At 38.6% G+C, this 22239-nt stretch overlaps 1 protein-coding gene across 1 annotated transcript in view; it reads right to left on the reverse strand.

The window, feature by feature from the left end:
- Positions 1 to 6968: 6968 nt before the first annotated feature.
- LOC144661739 (uncharacterized) overlaps positions 6969 to 22239 on the reverse strand; it is a 33052-nt gene continuing 17781 nt past the window's right edge. Inside the window, exons 7-13 of the mRNA XM_078522560.1 lie at positions 21839 to 21868; positions 20997 to 21142; positions 19977 to 20220; positions 19054 to 19206; positions 11607 to 11670; positions 11118 to 11159; positions 6969 to 9675 (exon numbers count right to left, since the gene is read on the reverse strand). Of these exons, the coding sequence (XP_078378686.1) occupies positions 7972 to 9675; positions 11118 to 11159; positions 11607 to 11670; positions 19054 to 19206; positions 19977 to 20220; positions 20997 to 21142; positions 21839 to 21868 (2383 nt within the window). The 3' untranslated portion in view covers positions 6969 to 7971. The remainder of the gene's footprint in view (positions 9676 to 11117; positions 11160 to 11606; positions 11671 to 19053; positions 19207 to 19976; positions 20221 to 20996; positions 21143 to 21838; positions 21869 to 22239) is intronic.

Raw genomic sequence — 22239 nt, forward strand, 5'->3', positions numbered from 1 at the left:
CGACCTACAGGAGCTAAACAAAGTCATTCGGGTCCCAAATCATGATATTAAATGCCTAGCCTCGAAGACCTGTTTCAAAAGCTATGCAAAGTTAAGCTGTTCAGCAAACTGGATGCCAAGGATGGCTTCTATCAAATCAGACTCGATAAAGCGAACAGTAAATGCCAACATTTTCGTCGCCTTTCAGTCAATATCATTACGCCAGAATGCCGTTTGGAATCATTCTGGCTCCTAAAGAGATTGAAACTAAAAGGTAATCGACAAGTAAAACCTAGCAGACTTAGAACGAGTTGAAGACTTCAGAGACAGCATCTTAGTCATGGATTTCGGTGACCCGGAAGAACAAGCAGTCAGAAATCAAGATGAGGACCTGATCAAATTACCAGAAAGAGCACGAAATGTCAATCTTCGCCTCAGCAGTAATAAGATGAAGCTCAAGGGGTTAGAACTAAGAACGCAAGATCATAGGTCACTCAGTAAGCAAGGGTGGCTTAAAACCAGACCCGAAGAAGGTCAAAGCTGTTGAAGATATTCCCCAAAGTACTTATCCTGCTTAGTCTTTCAATTACCTCTCAAAGTTCTTACCAAAACGCGCAGACGTGGTGCGACCCCTAAGAGATATGAGAACCAAAGATGCCAAGGTCACATGGGCGAAGGAGCATACCACAGTCTTCAATCGAGCGAAGAAACTACCGAAAAAAACTTCCTGACTAAATTGACCTCACATCTGAGAATTAGGCAGATTTACTTAATTCTAAGGAAATCGGTTTCCATCGTGTATATCGTGCCTTAATACCAGACGATCTTTATTTTGTTTTACTTGTTCTCGATGCTAGCCTCCTACCTAGGTTTGGAATATAACGAATCATTCATTTCTCTAAATCATTTTGATAAAAATATTATGATATGGACAAATCAATATTATGAATCTCTCTTAAAAAACATTATTTTTGCATAATTTAATGAAACCCATGCTTACCATAATTCAAAATGAATAAAGATCATGGCACCATGAATAATTTTCTGATAACATGCAAAACGTCGAATATTTGCCTTTTTCTTTAATGGTCACGTGATCATGGACGTGGCTCGATGACGTCATATTTGTTTTCTGGACTGAGCATGGGTCCAAAACTATACGTCAGTGGGCCATTAAAGTAGCGTGAAATTTTACAAAACGGAAAGTGCGAAGCCCTTGAGCTATAGAAAATTGCAGCAACAAAACTGCAGCTAGGAGAAATTATCAAATAAATAGCCTGATAACAAGAATTGCCCGATTAAAATATAACTGAATATAAAAATATCAAAGCACAGAAGCGAAGACGCGAAAAGTCCATTTGAAACTTGTCCATATCCAGGGTGACATCGAAGGAGTACGAGTTGCAGTCAACGAACTACTTCATTGCTCTTAACCATCACTGTGTTCTTTCTCGTCAGTCGAGTCTTCTTTATAATCATTTCTTGCAATTTAGAACTCTTAAAAATTGTGATTGAATGTAAAACGGAAAATTATCGTCTTGAAAATTTAGAAGTTGGACCACATCATCATCCACCATGTTTGTCGTGATCATGATACGACAAAACAATTCCTTTCTACTACCCCGCAAGACACAATAGGGAACCAAGAGACCTTTCGGGGGTGAGAAAGGGACACTGTCTCAGTCTAAAATTCTCAAAGGGCCAATTGTCTCACCTATCCCTCGACGGAGTTTACACCCTGCTTTACCCACCCCTACACGTGGTCTAACAAAGTATTCAAAGGATTTTCATCCTCTTTTTCATATTATATTTATATATTATATTTTCTTTTTTTCATATTGTGTCCGGCATGATAGAAATATTAACATCTGACGCCCTAAATTTTGATCAGGAAATAACATCTGATTTTACTTACTCGAAGTACCTTGCATGCCCTGTTTTATCCTGAATAGTTCTTCGCTCTATGGACTTCTCATTAAAAACCGGAATCCGACACTTTTGTAGCCTGTGTAGGCTAATACTTTTGATACCAAGAAGTCATTCCTCTGTTTTGGGCTTCATGGTTCATCGCATTATTTAAAAGGATCACGGATGACCGGGTCGGGACATAATTTTCCAATTTCTATTTTCTTATCAACGGGCTTTGTTTTTTTTTCCTTGAAAGAAGTAGGTTTTGACAAAATGGTGACGGATTTACTGCGTAACAAACACGTCGTTTCTTTGGTAAAATGAATTCGTATTGAAATTCACCTGATAGATTGATAAATATATATGATTTAAGGTGGCTCGATCGGATTTTTGAGTGACGATACCTTTCAACTTTGAGCAACTTGTACGCCACCGTAAACAATCCGACTGAAAATCGATCAGTACAGCTGTACTAAAGAAAGATGACAGTTTCGAATGACATAAGTTTTATCGAAATCGGAGTAACCATAGCAACATAATGACTTCACCACCCATTTTACACGAGACCGATTTTCTTGTAATTTAGGGATAATTTTGAAAAAAGGCTTCTAGATCTTGGACTTGACATAGTTTTCTCAACGTCTGCGAAATTTGAAGAATTTCTATGAGAGCGTTTTCGAGAAAATTTTAGATGAAGTTTTCAGGTGCTTAAATACAACAAAAACAAAGCAGTCTTAAAACATTCTTGAGAAAACGTTCACAAGGCCCGATCGAGTACATTTTGGCCTGAAGTGAATCTTGTACTATCTAATTACCTTGGAAGAAAATCTTAGAGAAATCGTTTCATTTGATTTCTTGAAACATCGGCTTGAATATGAACTGGTATGAAGTGTTATTTCGCTCTTTTATCGAAAAAGGGCCTTCGCTTACTAAAATGATCGCAAAATAAAAAGCACTCGATAGAATTTTTTTAAACTTGGCAGTCAAAAAGAAGAATAAGTATGTAATGAAATGTCTGATTTTCAAAATAATTGAAACATTTTAAGGCAGTTAATTTAAAGCCTTAATTCAGGTAAACATTGCGCTGTTTTTCACCTACATCGGATCGCTGCCTCATTATCTGTCTCCATTGTCTCACGGTGGCGTACAAGTTGGTCAAAGTTGAAAGGTATCGTCGCTCAAAAATCCGATCGAGCCACCTTAATATTATGCAAGCCACATTTGAACCGGTGGAATTTGACAAGTCTTGACACGAAACTACGTAAGTTGAGGCTTTCTTTTCAAACAAACAAAATACTTTTTCTTTGTTTTTCTGGCTTTTCAGATCTTGCAGTGTAAACAAAGATTTGACATTCAAAGTGAACTCCCGCGTCAGACTTTTATGACACAAGATGTATTCAGGACAAAAAATAAATTTACTAGCGCTGCAGTCAAGGAAAAAGTATGTTGAGACATTACATTCGTGATAGTTCAAATAAATTAACCACTTCATGTCCTTCGACGATAAAAGGATTTGATTTTGTTATTTCATGTTGAATTGTGACGGCAAATTCTGATGCAATAAAGCCGGTAAGTTTCTAGGAATTGTAATTAATCAAACCTTTACGTGCAAGAAACACATTCTCGCCGTCTGACTAAAAAGGTTTATAAGAACTTAAGCGGCGTTAGTTGTGGTGAGTAACAGGTCTGCTATGCAGTTAAAAAAAATGTTACAATAGCTTAATTTTTTTCGTATATCCGTCAGAGTAGAAATATATCCCAAAGAATTAGAACCTTCTTGTCATACACAGTACCATCTCTTTCAATTTTTTCTTTTCCTATTGGTGGAAAAAAGATACTTACCTTGAAACTTAATGCCAAATTTACTGAGAACGTTTAAAACTCTTTCATCACTCAAAGGGTCAACGTCCTCCTTTCCGATAGAAATGGGCGGCAGTTGGACCTCTAAACCCAGTATTTGCAAGACGTCGTATACACAGCGGTTTGTTGTACAGACAGCGACAATAACTCCTCTCCGTTCATTATTACCAAACCAAGCCCGAAGCCCTTTTGTTAACTCGACTCTAAAACACTGTTGAACTGCTAACAGAGAGTTTAGTTCTTCAATGCACACCCTACATGGTGCTACTGCGTCTTCGGGATTGTATAATGTCTCTAGTATTGTCGCCATGACTCGATATTGCTTTGCTAGGATGCGGTCAGATGTTTGTAGCGATTCATTTTTAAAGGCTTGCGTTGCTTTTCTACGAGAATCTCGGAATCTCTTCTTTGCGTTGGAAAGCACCCTCGCAGATGACTCGTCCAGGTCGGCGAGCTCCAGGTCTCTCATTCCATCCGCGAGAGAAAATGTTTTAGTACAAGCTGCTTGTGTAGTTACCGCGCCTTTTTCGCTTCTGGGCCTTGCCTTATCAAACACTTCATAGAGCAGCTCTATTCCTTCTTCAAAGAAGCTGATGCTTGCCAACAAATCTTTCCTTGCTAATCCATCCAACTTGGACTTGATATCGTCGATTTCACGCACGATCAATCCACGAAATTTTTCATCTGTTACATCGCCATCTTTCAGCTTCTCCGCTGCCTTATCTCTTCCTTTATTCACCAGCAAGCCAATGGTTACTTTAAACACGGCTGTTACAATCGAAGACATCTTAAAGAAGTCAACAGATATTGTTGCGTGTTCGTACAGAACTAGTAGCTATGACCACAGGCTTCCCAAGCTCAAAATTCGTCTTTTTGATGTGTTTTTGAGCCTTTCGGGCGGCCGACTCTACATACGTGGTGTATGCGACAGCTTGTGTATATAGAGAAATGTATGGGAAAATCACGGGTTCTCTAAAATCGGGTAAATAAATATATATTTTGAAATAAAGTTTACCTACCTCAAATGTGTTGCTTACTTGTGTCTTGTGCCGAATTTGGAGTCATTCCGACGCCATTTAGCGAAGTTATTCGAAGTCGTTGTCTCTCCTACTAAAAAGAAGGAAAGGCAGACCACTCCATCGATCGCTGGCCAGAGCTCACTCCACAAATCGCTCTCTCCTCAAAAGGAAAAGTCCCGAATCGCAATAAAACCAGCAGTTCCATAAAGCCCAATAAATTTCACTCCACATACGTGTGCTTCGGCGGTCGAAAGACTCATAAAGAACGAGAAATTTTACTTTAAATGCGCCTATTCGGCTTTCCAGATTTGCTTGTGATCGACCTCGCGTAGGAGAGACAACGACTTCGAATAACTTCGCTAAATGGCGTCGGAATGACTCCAAATTCGGCACAAGACACAAGTAAGCAACACATTTGAGGAAGGTAAACTTTATTTCAAAATATATATTTATTTACCCGATTTTAGAGAACCCGTGATTTTCCCATACATTTCTCTATATACACAAGCTGTCGCATACACCACGTATGTAGAGTCGGCCGCCCGAAAGGCTCAAAAACACATCAAAAAGACGAATTTTGAGCTTGGGAAGCCTGTGCTATGACTTGTGAATACGTGGGTCGCGATCATTGAAAAATATTTATGTAACATTGAGGTCAGCATGGGTGGCATAAAAAAACAACAGACTCGACATGGACTGGACTCTACAAATCTTGGATTAAAAGGCGCAAGCTCGTCTCTTAATTGTTGGTTGTTTTAATTACTAACATTAACTAGTCAAGTCAAGTTAGAGCCAAGATAATGACAAATTCATCAGCTCAGAAATAAATGAGTTCAGCTATTCATTTCGACTGACTGTATGGTTTAGCATCGTTTATTTAAATTTTTAGCGACACAGTCAAACCTGTATTGAGCGGCACCCTTGGGGAATGCTGCCCGCTTAATACAGGGTGAACATATAATCAGGTTCCCACAGAACACTAACAGCCTGATGCGCAATTTCTCAATATTCATAACCAGTTTCCTCTAAGCAAGTTGCAACTTTAAATTCAAATTTGCTCGAGCAAGTTCCTTGAAGTTTCAATAAGCTCCCGTTTCATTTTTTCCGTATAACAAATACCACCTCCCCAGAGGGAGAAATGATTGCTCTATGGTAAGCAGCAGTGCCGTCGGTATCAGAGTCAATGAAACCCAATGTCTTCTTCAAAAGCGCGTTGTGATATGCCTAAATGCCCGTTATATTACTTCCAGGAGGCCAAGTGTCAGTCGTCTCCACACTGCTTGCTATTTTTCTCGTTAGTACGTGTGATCACAAGTAGCCTTAATGCACTTTATATAACAATGCAACAGCCTGCCTCGAGAAGTGTTCCAAAACACAGCAAATGGCATTGGAGAGTGTAAAGATTTTAATTTTAGGGAATGGGTCTCCGGCCCATGTCACCACCCCCGGTTGTCCGCTCCTGTCTACCTTCAGTGCTAAGTTTCGGGGCCCCTTATTTCAAAAGTTGTTCCTACGGGTTTGAATAGACTGCAAGAAATCAACAACAGGTTGATTTTGGCAAAGTGTTTTTTTCGTTCCCTGCCTTATATTTTGAGTTTGTTGTGGAATGTAGTCCAACTTTTATGCAGTGCAGTCCTTTCCAATCCTATATTTACAGCGTGTCTGTTACACGTCACCAAGACCGATCTGTGCAGACATATGCAAATTGACCAGCAAAGTTCCAAGGTAAAACGTACACTCTCTGTTGTCCTTTCTTTCTTATGTAAATCTCAAAGTAGCTACAATTGTTAACGGGCCAGTGACCTTACTTGTAATTTGCAGACTGTCATGTAACAGGGGCACCCAACAGTCCGTTTCGGTGAATATCTGTTCGGAAGACCTATAATCACCTACGATTTTCGGATTAAAGTGTGATGAAAAATGGAGATTTCTTTAGCTTCAACTTTCGTGATATGGGAAAAGCGATGACTGTTGTTTTCGGAGAGAGAAAAATGTCGTTTTGGGAACGAAAAAAGGCCAGCTATGATTTTCGAGAAAGTATCAGCGGCTCGTAAATTCGGGTAACAATATTTCGTTCCCTAAAATTTTCTGAAGTTTGAAAGTTCAGCAAGCGTATCCGAAAAGATATGCTTTTCTTAGCGTTTAAAATTAAGGCTTTAAATAGCACGAAAAGGTCACTTACAACATAAAAACGGTGTTTCCACACCTATAGTAAATATTTCTCGTTGGGTGCCCCTGATGTAATAACAACATAAACCCATAACTGAGGTAAACAAAGCTGTGCTGCAATCAAAATATCAACTAATATACTGAAAGAATTGCAAAAAGTTGAATGTAATAGTAGCAAAATACTCTCGATTGAAAATGCAAATAAATGTAATCTGTGCAGATTCCTTGGTAGGCGGAAGGGTAATTAGGCCCGATAAAGTGTATTTCTGGAAATGTGCGCCTTGCGTTATCGGGTTATGGTTTTTCTCTCAAAACTTTTGATCTAAAAGTTTAACATAAGGTTTTTATGCCCAGTACACTTACAGTGTTAACAAAACATGTTTTTTGACGCATTGTGCATTTTTAACCAGTCTTTTCCATCACGTAACACAAAAACAACAGAGTTCGAGTGTTCAGTTACCTTGGCGTGTGTCATAATCGGAGCAACACCCCGACTTGCATTTGTTAGAAAGTAAACATAAGACGATCTGTAGGAGTTCAAAAAAATTAACTTCATTTCTACAAAGGCCGCCGAAGCCTTTAATTAGTAATTCGAACGGATATATATTGCGCACTTCGAATATACATTGTTTACAGTTCACAACGACCACACAAGTATGTCATTTGACAAAAGGATGAATAGGTTAACCACAAAATTTTACTTTTCTGCAGACAAAACTAAAAAAGGTTTTTCCTTAATAAAGTAAAACAAGAAAAAGACAGATAAAGTCAGTAAAAATGAGTAATAATAATAATAAATCTTTGGTTTTGGTGCGTCCTTCGATTGTTTAGAAACGTTGCGTGACATTATCTGCTAATCACGTGCTCTGTTATTTCAGCCAATACTGATTGGAGTAACGGAGCCACTTTCTATTTCTCTGTGTGGTTTCTTCCTTTTCTTGTTATCTTTTGGACAGCGAGACCACGCATTCACAAATGAATTGGTTTTCTTTTAGTTTATCCACTACAGGGTCTGGTCCTAAACTCAGCCAACACTTTAGCTGGTACTATCGCCGTTTCGTTGTTTTACAGCCCTGCTTTCTGATGGAGTGGAGCTTCGTTTACGATGATGACGATGATGATGACGATGACGATGGTGACGATGGTGATGACGTGACTTCCGGTTTCTCTCACTAGAAGAGTTCCTATCAATACTCCTACTGCGGCTGCGTTGTTGACGATCTGATTTATCATGGGGGGTACCCTGACGTTCACCCCCACCCTGCTCCTCACGGGAATCTCGTGCACTCCGTTTCACGTCTTGTTCGCGTTCACTGTCGGAGCTATCACTGTCTGTATGTGCTTTATCGTCTCCATGGTGACGCCTATTGTGCGTAATGGAATCTTTGTCACGCAAACTGTATTCCGTTTTGCTTCCAACAAGTCTATCTAAGGCATTTGATCTGCCCGTATGACTTATTTTCTCCTCTCTAGTTTCAGACGTGGATCTCGTATTATCTTCTTCATACTCGCGCGTTACATTTCGTGAACTACGTTCGCTTCTCCTTGCTCTTTGTTCTTCTTCGCGATCGCTCCGTTTTCTCTTGAAGTGTAACATATCTTCATTTTCTTCCTGACCTTCACTGTTTGCTTGATGTCCTCTTCGCTTCTGGTATCTCGTATTTCTGTCAATGTCACCGTTAGTTGCAGACTGAAACCTTTCAAGTTTTCGATCATATGATTGTGTTGTTCTTCGTTGATCTTCATCAGAGGAAGCACTTTTACGTTCTTCGCTTTCTCTTCCTTCTAAGGACCGCTTTGTCTTGGGTGATGGCTCGCTATCTTTGTCGCTACTTTCGCTTTTGTTTCGTTCCCAGTGCGTTTTAGTTCTGGTAAAACTCTCGCGTCTCATTTCATCCGGAAATGAATAATTTTGCCGTGTTGATGTTCTTTGTGATAATTCTTGCTCTACTTGGGCCTGCACTCTATCGATTGTTCGAGGAGACTCGGAGCGTCTTCGAGGCGACCTCGATCGCCTTTGTGGAGACTTCGATCTTCTTCCTTGAGCCTTTGAGCTCCTTTGTGGAGACTGCGGACGTCCTCGTAGAGACTTCGATCTACTTCGTGGAGAATTCGATCTTTTTCGTGGAGACTTCGACCTATTTCGTGGAGACTTCGATCTTCTTTGTGGAGACGTCGATCTTCTTTGTGGAGACTTCGATCTTCTTTGAGGAGACTTCGATCTTCTTTGCGGAGACTTCGAGCTTCTCTCTGGAGTCTTCAATCTTCTTCGTGGAGATTCCGAGCCTCTTCGTGGAGAATTCGATCTTTTTCGCGGAGATTTCGATCTCCTTTGTGGAGACGTCGATCTTCTTTGTGGAGACTTCGATCTTCTTTGTGGAGACTTCGATCTTCTTTGCGGAGACTTCGACCTTCTCTCTGGAGAATTCAATCTTCTTCGTGGAGATTCCAAGCCTCTTCGTGGAGAGTTAGAACTTCTTCGTGGAGACTGCAAACGTTTCTGTGGCGATGCCGAACGTTTTCGTGGAGAGCTGGAACGTTTTCTTTCAAAAGATGCGACTCTTCTGCGTGGAGATCTGGACCGGCCACGTGGGGACCTCGAACGCTCGCGCGGAGATCTCGCGCGTCGTGGTGGAGACCTTGAACGTCTTGGAAGAAAATGACGTCTTGGTGGAGTGAAACGCCTCGTGTTGTTACGAGATTCATTTGGAGGTGAGGACGGTGGAGGTGTACGATAGCGCTGAAAAAAGAAAAAACTATAATGAGGAATGTTATTAAGAAAAGGATAACCCTGTTAGGGTCCTAACGAACAGATTCGAGCTACAAAAAAAACTACTAGTAGTGCGAAGCCCAAAAGCGTGCACATTCTTCCGTGGAGAGGGATTACCGTAAAATTCCGGTCATAAGCCCTCCCGCTTATAAGCCCCCCCCCCCCGGGTTATAGGCCCATCTATCTGGCAACAAAAAAATACATCCGATTATAAGCCCTCCCGGATATAAGCCCCCCTCTACCGGATGACAGTACTGAACAGGGCTAAATATTGCGTTATTATGCGTTTTTAACTTAAAAACGTATTTCGATCAACACTCCCGTGGCTTGTTTCATGACGTTTTTTTTATTCCGCTTATAAGCCCTCCCGGATATAAGCCCATCCGTTTATAAGCCCACCCAAAACCCCTTACGAAGTTGTATAAGCCCAGGGCTTATAACCGGAATTTTACGGTGTCCAATTAGAATTTGAGGCTTGATTCCAGAAAACCATTTCAAGGTGACTTGTGACCTTGAGTTGGTTTCCTGGAAGCTATCTTTGAACTTTGATTGAATAGGCGAGTCTGCGTTTGAGCCTAGATTTCCAGCAGGTCGGAGCTTATCCCGGCTTCCGTAATATTAAGCGCTAGGAATATTTCTATTCCCCCTCCCCCCCCCCCCCCCGGATGGGATGCTTGTCCATTGCAGGCGCTAAATACTGATTAGGCCACCGTGGCTTTCATAACCTCGCAAGAAAATGCACATTAATTAGACGTGATAGTCCCACTCCAAGAGCATGTTTTTTTGTTTGTTTGTTTGGTTTTTTTGCCTGGAATCATTCTAAGAACCATGCCACATGACAAATGGTTAGTGCAGCAAGTTTGAATGAGACTTCTCAGGAATACGTACTGTACAAACAAAGCGAAACATAAAAGACAAAACTGTCATTTATACGTTGTTTACAAAGTCTGCACTCTGACTAGGGGCAAATCCACCCATCCGTCCCCAGAACCGCTTGTCCCTCTTAGCCGGCAGAACTTGATTTGATTGATTAGATCTTTAACAAAGGAAATTTAAATTTGGCAAATCAAATCAACCGTTTAAAAATATCTTTGTTGTAGGGGATTTTGCTGCGGTTGATGAAAAGCCTGTGTTATCTTGAAAAGAATAAAGATTTTTTTATTTTATTATTATTATTATTGAGTACAGGTGTATAATTGTTATTATTATTTGGATGGCTAGATTTTTCGGATGATCGCTAAATTACATAGCTGTGAAATCTTGCTCATAACATATCGAAAATTAGTAGCCGCTAACAATAGTAACCTTACGGTATACTGTGAGAGTAAAGTGTCTTTCCCATGAACACAACACAATGGCCAGTACCAGTACAGGATCTCAGTGCACATCCACTGATAATATATAATACTCACCATGTTCCCTCTGCCTCGCAGAATCCGACCAGATTTGGAAATCTACAAAATTGACAAAAAAAAAACTTGTAATTTGCAGTGGCACCTCCTCGCGGTGGCTCTTCGTAGACTGTTCCGGATCGAATTGGAATTTAGCAGTGTTGATTTTGTGCGGAGGGAGAAAAACCGGAGAACCGGGAGAAAAACCCTCGAAGCGAGGACGAGTACCAGCAACAAACTAATAAAAAATTTTATTATTATGCTCTTAAACTACTTGTCGTTACATTTTAACAAAATATTTTTATACAAATAAAATGGTTTTTTTTCAATGTGGTGTGATTCGGAAATGGTAACTGGTAACTTAAAAACACATAGCAAACTTTAATTTGCTATTATTGTATGTTTTGAGGAGTAGAGTGGGTACCTATTAATTTTTTTCCCTAATGACTTTTTATGTCAGAAGTTTATATCAAAATTGTTCACACTTTGTTTGTTCATCAGTGTACCTACCCTGGTCCTTCTTGAAGACTTTTCAGGCAAAGGTTTGCGTTCTTCAGCAGGAGACTTACTTGATCTGTTACAAAAGAGATTGTGAGAAAAAAATTCCTGTGAACCTTTGGCTATATCTCATCAGCTCTTAGCTTAATTCTAGCTTCTGTTGAACGGAGGGACTCAGAGTATTGCCACTAACCCCTCAATAGGATGTTAGTCTACAACAGGTTACCCACGCTAACCAGTGTTTCATCAGTATGAATAATCAGTAATCATTTTTAAGCCTGGGTATGCTGTGTAACAGAAAAGGAAAGGGGGTATTTCAAGCAAGAATTCTTGGTTGAGAGATGGGAAGGTTATCCAATACATATGTTGTGGTTTAAATTTATCTTTGGTTTAAAATTTTTCAAACCAGTTTTATTTTTATTTTTCATTGTCTCATATTCATTATCATAATCTAAAACAAAGGGAAGTAAAAATCAAACTGGTTTGCAAAAAATTAAACCAAGGAAAAAATTAAACCACAACACATACAAACAGCTACAATTGGTCAAAGTAGCATTTAATACCATCTGTATGTACAGTTGGTATGAATTATTAATTGACATCTTACTAGCAAGACTTGGAATACAGTGTACCCCAGTATTTCCACGTTCTAATCTGAGTTGCTAGTCAGAGAAACCATTATTTGGATGATGATTCATACAATTGGTTTGAATGGCAAATTCAGTAGATGACCTGTAAGAATATATCCACTATAAACAAAAACAAACTAAAAAATGGTGTAAAAAGTGTCATTTTGTGTACTGAGTTTACAAACACAAACGTTCCAGGCATAGCCCTTCTTCAGTGTGAAACCGTTTTCCACTATGTGTATGTGATCACATGTTAGATTTAAAAGGCCCTAGAGTGCGCCAAAGCCTGAGCGCGCGTGCCCAGATTAAATGAAATGAAAAACATTGTTCAGGCCCTGTGGCTGTATTATTTGTGTTTATAAACAGTACACAAAATGACACTTTTAACACCATTTTTAGTTTTTTTTGTTTACAGCTAATTCGAGAAAGGTTGTCGAAAAAAAAAGTACAACAGTGCACGCGACAAGACCGAAAGGTAGTATGGGTAGAAGTAGAAAGCTACTGCACGTGTTGAATACTAATAAGATGGCGGCATGCATTGACAAACGCGAATTTGCACGTTTTCTTTCTCTTCAGACGTGGAAACAAGACACTTTTAGTCACACTGAATTTTAGAAGAATTTTCAAAACTCAAAGACATGCGACAGTAAAAGTAAAGGTACAGAAAAAGGCCTCCTGAGAGGAAAAACAAAATCTTCACATGCAAAAATACAAACTTGTACATCTCCTTTAGGCCAATATACAAAATTCAAGTGAGTACCCAGACCACCTTTCGGTCTTGTTGCGTGCACTTTTGTGCTTTCTTCAGACAACCTTTCTCGAATTAGCTGTATAGAAGAGATTGGGGCGAGCAATGGCCGAGTAAGACGTCTTTTTGATCGGTCCGCCTTTCTGGCACTTAACTTCAAATTTGAACCTGGAGTCTATGGCCGCATATCTTAAAAAGACTTTAGACAAAAGAAGAAATAGAATCTCTTCGTCTGATGAATCGAGCACTTCACCAGAGGCGAAAAAGCCGAGGAGCGGAAACACAGATTTGAGCGAGCAGAGCGAGGAAGACGACCATGATGAAATCTTCGCGGCCCTAAGCATGGCAGAGGGACTGCAAGAAACACTTAAGGAAATCAACCAAAAGCTCAAAAAGCTAGACGACTTAGATAAAATACAAGAGGCTGTCAATGGCGTTCAGAAGTCCTTGCAAAATTTGGAGCTGAGAATAACGAGTCTCGAAAACTCTCAAGCGACTGCAAGCCGAGACATCGAAAACTTAAAGACGAGCACGAACGCCGCCGCTAAGAAGCATCTTGAGTTTACAGAGAGCCTTAAAAACCAGCAGAAAGAAACCAAACAGGCCTTTGCAAATCTACAGAAGGAGAATGAAGCTTTTCAAGCCAAGCTTACCGAGCTGGAAGATAAAAATTTGTATTTAGAGGCTTATTCAAGACGCGAAAATCTGAAATTTGAGAATATTGTAGAAGAATATGACGGCCGCGAGGAAACAGAATCAGTCCTTCGCGATTTCCTCGAAACAGAACTTGGCTTGGAAGATGCAAGCACTGTTGAGATACAGAGAGTGCACCGCCTGGGAAAGAAGAACGACGACAAGCCCAGACCGATCATAGCACGGTTTTTGAGATACAAGGACTGTGAGCGAATACTCTCTCGAGGCAATCGCTTAAGAGGAAGCGACTTCAAGATGTACCAAGACCTTCCTTACGAGATAGTCGCCAGAAGGAGGAAGCAAATGGATACTTTTAAGAAGGCAAGAAAGAACAACATCCCGGCTTCTTTCAGCAAGGCGCAACCAGATAAACTGTTTATCCGAGGAAAATTCTGGCCATCTGGTAAGATTCTGGAACTTTAAAACTGAAATGCTAATGACTATTTGTTGATGCTTTTTTTGTCTTGCATTGAGCAACTCTACTAAATCGCAGAAAGTAACAGCTAAATTTATTTCTACTTGCAATCGCCATCCCCGCCATCTAGGATTTGTTCTTTACTATTTTCTTTTTCTTACTTATTTAAAAACAGAAGGCGACCGTCTTTTTGCCATCCCTTAGTAGTTTTCATAACACCAATCGGACTATTCTATTTGCATGTTCCCAACCAAAAAATTGTTTTACTCGTTTGTAAGTGTTTGTTTGCCTATTCTTTTGGTCCTTTGTTTATTTAAATTCTATACATTTTATCTTGCCAAACATGTAACACCAACGTACGGTCATCTCATTGTGGGGGTAGCAAGGCGTGAAGGAATTTCCATGAAAAACATCCTAAATGAATCAATATGGCTTTGACAATAGCTTCTTTAAATGTCAGGGGGCTTAGAGATAATGTGAAACGAAGGGAGGTGTTTAATTGGCTACGAACAAAAAACTTTTCAATTTATATGCTACAAGAAGTTCATTGTACCGAAAACACTAATTCTATGTGGTCTGCTGAATGGGGGTACCAAACCATTTTTAGCACTTATGAGAGCAATAAAGCAGGAGTATGCATCCTTTTTAATAATAACTTTAATTTACAAATTCAAAAACAATACATCGACCCTTTAGGGCGCTTCATTGTTTGCGATATAAAAGCAAATGAAAAACTTTTAACGTTGGCTAACATCTACGCCCCGAACGACGATAACCCAGCGTTCTTTTCTGATTTTTTCGACCATCTTGCTGACTTCAAAAGCGAGGAAATTGTTATAGGAGGAGACTTTAACCTCGTCCTAGATCTAGAAAAGGACAAAAGCGGTGGTCTTCCAAAAACGCACCAAAACAGTGTAAAAATTATTCACGAATTTTCTGAGAATCTTGATTTAGTGGACGCATGGCGGTTATTGCACCCCGAAACCAATAGATACACTTGGAGGCAACGGCACCCTAAAGTTCAATGCAGGTTGGACTTTTTCTTGGTAAGCCAAAGTATTGCTAACTCGACAACTCACGCCGAAATATCTCCCGGATATAAATCAGATCACTCTATGATTACTTTAAAGATATCAATACATTCAAACCCTAGGGGACCGGGTTTCTGGAAGCTTAATACATCCTTTTTGACTGAAACGACTTATGTAAATCAAATAAAAGCAACTATTAAAGAAACACTTGACGAATATAGTGAAGATAACTCGGTCAGCCCTACACTTCTCTGGGAAATGGTTAAATTAAAAGTGCGTGAAAAATCTCTTTTATATGCCAAGACTAAAAAGAAACAAACAAAGGAACGGGAAATTGACCTAGAACAATCAATCGCCAAATTAGAGGAGGAAGCCGACAAAAGAAATTTAGATGACGCTCAAACTTCACACATCGAGGAAGAAATTGATAAACAAAAGCGTGAACTTGAGAAAATAATTGAAGAGCGCACTAAAGGTGCAATATTGAGATCAAAAACGAAGTGGTATAACGAAGGAGAGAAGAATACTAAATACTTTTTAAATCTAGAAAAACGACACTATAAACAAAGTGCAATAAGCCAAATCAAAATAAGCGAAAACCAATTCGTTACTTCAAACGAAGAAATTGGAAATGAGTGTGTATCTTTCTTTAAGAGTCTTTATGAATCCAGATGTATGGCAGATGAATTGCTTGATACATCTGTCTTCTTTGACGGTGAAAACGATACAATCCTTACCGATCATGAAAGGGAAGCGTGCGAAGGTCCAGTTACCAAAAAAGAGTGCCTAGATGCTCTTAAAACCATGGAATCAGAGAAAACCCCCGGTACGGATGGCTTGCCAGCCGAGTTTTACAAAATGTTTTGGAATGACATATCCACCACTCTTATCAATGCATTAAACTTTGCCTACGATACAGGTCAACTCTCAATCACCCAGAGAAGGGGAATTATTAAACTTATCCCAAAGAAGGACGCAGAGCCTTATCTAATCAAGAACTGGAGACCACTAACTCTACTAAATTGCGACTATAAACTAGCGGCTAAGGCAATTGCTAATCGTATAAAAAAGTACCTCCCGAACGTAATTAACAACGATCAGACAGGCTTTATTAAAGGCAGATTCATTGGTGAAAACATCCGACTAATCGACAGTATCATTCGCTATGCAAAAGAAAAAAATATACCAGGATTATTACTGTTTCTTGACTTTGAAAAAGCTTTTGATACAGTAGAATGGCCTTTCATCAGGAAAACTCTAGAATATTTCGGTTTCGGCACTGGTATGATAAAATGGTTAAACCTTTTCTACCAATCTTCTGAAAGCTGTGTTTTAAACAATGGCTGGGCGAGTGATTTTTTTCAAATTCAAAGAGGCGTTCGGCAGGGGTGCCCCCTTTCGCCTTATCTGTTCGTTTTATCAGCTGAAGTGTTAGCCAAAGCAATTCGCAAAAATAGAAATATTAAAGGAATCCTAGTAAAAAATAAAGAAATTAAGTTAAGTCAATACGCGGACGACACAACTTTAGTTCTAAATGGGTCAAGAGAATCTTTACTAAATTGTCTTCAAACTCTGGATGATTTCTACAAAGTCTCCGGTTTGAAACTAAACGACAAAAAAACGGAAGCTCTATGGATCGGATCAAAATGTGGTAGCTCTGAAATATCACTTCCTGGAAGAAACTTTAAGTGGCCAAAAAACAAAGTAAAAGCTCTTGGTGTTTGGCTTTCAATTGACGCGAAAGAAACCGCGGCTTTGAACTACAATGAAAAATTAGAAAAGGTAAGGACTGTCTTAAGCTGCTGGAAATATCGCAGACTCACACTAATGGGCAAAATAACAGTCCTGAAGAGTCTTGTTGCCTCTCAACTCGTTTATGTATTATCGCCTTTACCTTCAAATGAGAAAGTCATCAAAGAAGTAAACAAACTTTTCTTCTCATTCCTTTGGAATGGAAAACCAGATAGAATCAAACGAAATGTTATCATTAATGACTACCCAAGCGGAGGCCTCAGAATGATCGATATTGAAAGTTTTAGCAAATCCCTGAAAGCCTCGTGGGTTAAAAAATATTTAGATGAAGAAAATCATGGTAAATGGAAACTTTTTTTTGATGTGGAGCTAGACAAAAGTGGAGGTCCAATAGTCCTTAAGGGCAATCTCAACACGAAAGACATAAAGAAATTTCAAATTAAGGATACTTTTATCAAAGAAGTACTGACAATCTGGTCGGATGTTAATTTTGAAGATGAAATTAAATCTGAGAATCAGTTCCTTAACCAAAACTTATGGCACAATTCAGTGATCAGAATTGATGACCGTCCTGTCTTTTACCCTGAATGTTATCATAAAGGTATCACAAAGGTGAAACATTTGAAAGATGGCTCAAATAATTTCTTATCCTATTTTGAACTACAGACAAAATTCAGTCTTAAAATTTGTCCTCTCAGATACTATGGACTCATATCGGCCCTTAAACTGCTCTGGGACGCACACAAAAACAACCTTATTATGACAGACTCCGAATACGAAACCTTTTCGGAAACGTTAATAAAATCGCAACGAACAAGCCCACCAGTGTATCAGAAACTGATATCCAAAAAATCTACGCTTTCTTCCCAATCTCAACGGAAATGGTTTGAAGACTGTAACACAGAAGAAACAAAATGCATTAAATGGAGCGATGCCTATCAATTAGCCTTTAAATGTACCAAAAGCACAAAACTCATTGAGTTCCAATTCAAACTTTTACATAGGCGAAAATCAACTAATGAATTCTTAACAAAAATTGGAGTACAAGATGACCCAAACTGCTCTTTCTGCAAAGAAGAACCAGAAAAATTAAAGCATCTCTTCTGGTCGTGCTCCAAGGTGACCTCCTTTTGGAACTCCTTAACCGAACTGCTAAAATTATCTAAAATATTTCCAGAACACTACACAGTAAACATCTCTGTCGCCTTAGGATTGATACCGGACTGCTCAAAAAATCATCGCCAAATTAATTTCTGCTTTCTACTGGCCAGACACTTTATTTGGATTTGTAAAAATAAAACAAGACCTCCTAAAATAGAAAGTTTTCTACTTTATCTTAAATCGATTTATGTCGTTGAACAAAGAACAGATGACACAACCAACAAAAAGTGGGATTTGCTGGAAAGCCTTTTAAAGAAGAAATAAAATAAATGAATAAAAACTAATCTCTTTATCTTCACCCTCCCTAGTCGAATATACACAATATATTAGGCTCTAAGGTCCTCTGAACAGGTAATTCCTTCAACGCCCTTCAAGCCCCTCTCAATGACTGACAGAAACAGTTAAAATTTTTGAAAAAAATGTCGGTAAGATAAAAATGGCGCAATTTGATTTAGTTTTTATAAGTTACCATTTTTATTTTCATTATCTTTAATAAGCCAAAAGTAGTTGTAGTTTTTTTGCAAATGTATTAAAAGAGATAAATTGTATTGCGCTGTTATAAGTATAAATATTAAATTTTAAGAAATTGAGTATTGTATTGTAAGTAGTGTGTTGTAAGCAATTTAATTGTCATGTAGGTAGTGTAAGTAGTGTATTGTACTGTAAGTAGAGTAAGCTTTGTATAGTAAGTAATGCGTAAAGCCTTGTACAGTAAGTAATTAGTAGCGAACATGTCACTTTGTAAGAACGTTCTGTGTGTGTTTTGCAATAAAAAAAAAAAAATAATAAATAAAAAAAAATTAGCTGTATACATGTAGTACTATTTTTATAAAGTGTCACACATCAACTGGGAATTTTTCTTTCCCACATTTGTAAGAATATATCCAGTCTAAGTGCAGTTTAGAAAAATGTTTGACGATAAATTTGTTTGCTTCATACAAATGATGCAAAAGCTTGTGCAGAATGCAAGAAAGGCTTTATTTGTGATTAATCATTATTGTGTTTGTTAATCACAAGTATTTGAACAAACCTATTTTTTGCCTCTTCAAGTCTCTTCTTCTTGACAGGGGAAGGAGTGCGGCTTCTTCTCAACAGGAAGGAGTTATTAGGTACATCTGGGATCTCATCAGCAGCGACTGTACTAACAGGCTCAGGGCTCTTCTCTGGTTTATCATTATCTGAGCTGAAAAAAAATAACTTCTGTTGGCTTTACCTCAGTTAACTGGTTACAGTATCTACAACATGTATCTTAAAACAGAAAGATTCAGAAAATGGTAGACTCTGTATAAAATTTCGGCCATTGTTTATTATTATGGCCGGATGCAAAGTTAAAGCTCAAGGCACCTTAATAACAGTGTTTAACTTAGGAGCAATGTCAAAAATAGTCATTATTGCAATGTACAAAATGACCTTCAAATTGGAACAAACCATTAAATGACAGATTGCTAATTTTATTTGCACATGCATGTGTCTTGCCAAAGAACATAACACAATTAACCAGACCAGACCACTCAATCCAGAGCCCAGCATGCTAACAGTCAAACCACTGCAACACTGGACCCATTTGTAACTTGAATGTTCTCTTTCATTATAAAAGTAGTTTTGTCTTTACAGTGTGTATGTACTTAGTGTTTGTCTTTACAATATACTTAGGACCTGTCTTAGTGTCTGTTCCCTGACTGGAAGTTGCAAGGTAATGTTTGTAGTGTTTATCATTGGACATTGGCCGACCAAAATTTGCTTATGTCCGACAAAATCCCAAGTGTGGTCGGACATGATGTCCAGACTTATTTGTTTGTAAATCATTTTACGGCAACAATAAATAAAAATTTGTCTGACCACAATTTTGCTTTGACCGACCAAGATGGTGTCTTAGTAGGACACGTGTCTTTTCAAGTGAAAAAAATTATTTGCAGCCCTGCCCTTTTATTCCTAAAAGTTAAGGTAACTTGCCTTTCTTTGATTTCCTTGTTTTTCTTGTCCTTTGCCTTCTTCTTCGTTTTCTTCTTTCTTTTAGCGGAATCTTTCTTGCGCTTTTCTCTGTTTTTCTTCTTTGCTCTCTTCTTCTTCTGATCCTCATCTGAAGAAGACTCACTCTCTGACTGTGTATCAGACTCTGACTTGGAATCAGATTTTGCACTAGAGTCTGACTCTTGTTCTGTTTTTCGTTTTTTCTTTTCTGCTTTCTTTACTATAGCTGTAAAGTAGAAATAGAATGTTACGGGATAAGGTCTAAAAAGGGAAATAAGGAAATGTAACATTCTTTTTGTGATTCTGCCTGCTTAAAATCGGACAAGTAAGTTTTATGAACTGACAAAAACAGAGAACTTTTCCAAACTGACAAGTAATATAAAAAAAGGGCGACCAAAGTTTTCTTACACACCCAACAAAACCCTAGTTTATTCAATGGAGAATATTACAATGTGCTCCTGTGTTTTAACCTCATGGTTTTACTTTATCAAAACCACAATCACAGAAAACTGTTGAAACACTTTCAATACCAGCATAGCATGCAATAGTCATAAGCATAAAATTTATTATTGCACATTATGCATAAATTACACTTCACAGATATTGAAATATTGTGGGTTTAATTGTCAGTAATAAAATTTGCTATTAACAGCTCACAGGAATTTATGCAGGTCTCTTGCAACATAGGTTTTTGTACTTGATTGAGAAGAACGCAACGTGGCAAAAATACTGAATAAATAGTAAAAGAAAAAAAAAATCTTATTTGACAATGATTTTTAAAACAAAATGTGACAGCTGAAAACAGTTTTTTAGTAAAACGATAAATTATGCAGAGCTCTACATGTACATGGCAATAATACAACCCCAGTTTAACAAATTGCAAATAATGAACTGCACAACAAAAGTGGGGGGGGGGGGGATATTCAATTAAAAAACCTCACTGAAAAGTACCGGTAATATACACTGTACATTACATTAATGGAATTTTACTTTACATTTTACCTTTAGCCTTGGCTTTTGGTATAAGCTCTCCACAGTTGCTGATCCTCACATCTACTTGTGGTCGACTTTTGTCGTCAACTCTTTGATTCTCTATTTCTGATATCACCTCCTGGCCTTGTAGTACATGACCAAATATCACATGGATGCTAAGAGTTAATAAGAAGAGCCATACCATGAGAAGTAAAACAACAACCAGTTACACAAACTGTAAATTTTTTTGTTAAATAACCACTGCCAGGGATGTAGCTAAAAAAATGCTTAGCCAGCTAATCAACACACCTAGCTGGCTTTTCTGGTCTTAGCAGCTCTAGAAGTTTACATAAGTCTTTGTTCTCATGTGACATTTCAGACAGATTTAAGTTCTCTTTCAGCCGGTGAAATTAGCTGGCAGCCGGCCCTTAGCAACAACCCTGCACTACACCAAATTGTGGAAAAATTTGACAAGCACTGCACCACTTGTTCAAGTAAATGCATTCAATGTATAGTACACAACAAAAACAAGCTGAGGACAGCGCTTAGGTTTATAACAAATAGGTATTTTAATTTTACCTAACAATCTCTCAATAATTTAAATAAATTCCTTAAGTGCATCTATCAGGTCCCAGTTGCGCAAAAGGTGGATAACGCTATCCACCAAATAAATCATTGCAGCTTAGTGAAGCAATGTACAACACCTCCCTCGACCTGGAAGGAATTTGGGAAACAAAATTCTTGCAGAAAATGCAGTGTAGTCCTGTACAGTAGAATTACAGTACTGTAATATTATGGACTCCCAACACAAGCTTCCAGAGATTGTGAAAAATATTGACTCAGAGAAGCACTTTTGTTGGAATAACACATACCCATCAAGATGCGGGGTGGGCTGAGTTGTTCTGCAAAACAAGAAACACATTATTTATCAGCAGATATTGTAATGGTTCAAGCACATACCGGTATGCACTGCATGAAGCATGTAAAATCAGGCTGGCATTCAGTTAAACCTCACATGGGTGATCTGATCCAAATCCTAAGTAAGTATGTGGTCAATGAGGGGAGATGCCTGCTTCCAAGAGGTCAGACTACTGGGGTCTAAACTTTGAGTCATAGTCTGTACAGCTCTAGTCTTTTCAGAGGCTTAATACGTGATAATGCAGTGTTGTGGGCAAGACAACTTCAGTGACCTCCTTTGTCACCTCTACTGGATAGAACTATATTTTTATGGTTGTTTGAAGATTCTGAGAAAGCATTCACTTTGGTATCCCTT

The sequence above is a fragment of the Oculina patagonica genome, chromosome 7, assembly GCF_052425735.1.
Source record: "Oculina patagonica isolate OP01 chromosome 7, crgOcupat, whole genome shotgun sequence".
NCBI classification, from domain to species: Eukaryota; Metazoa; Cnidaria; class Anthozoa; order Scleractinia; family Oculinidae; genus Oculina; species Oculina patagonica.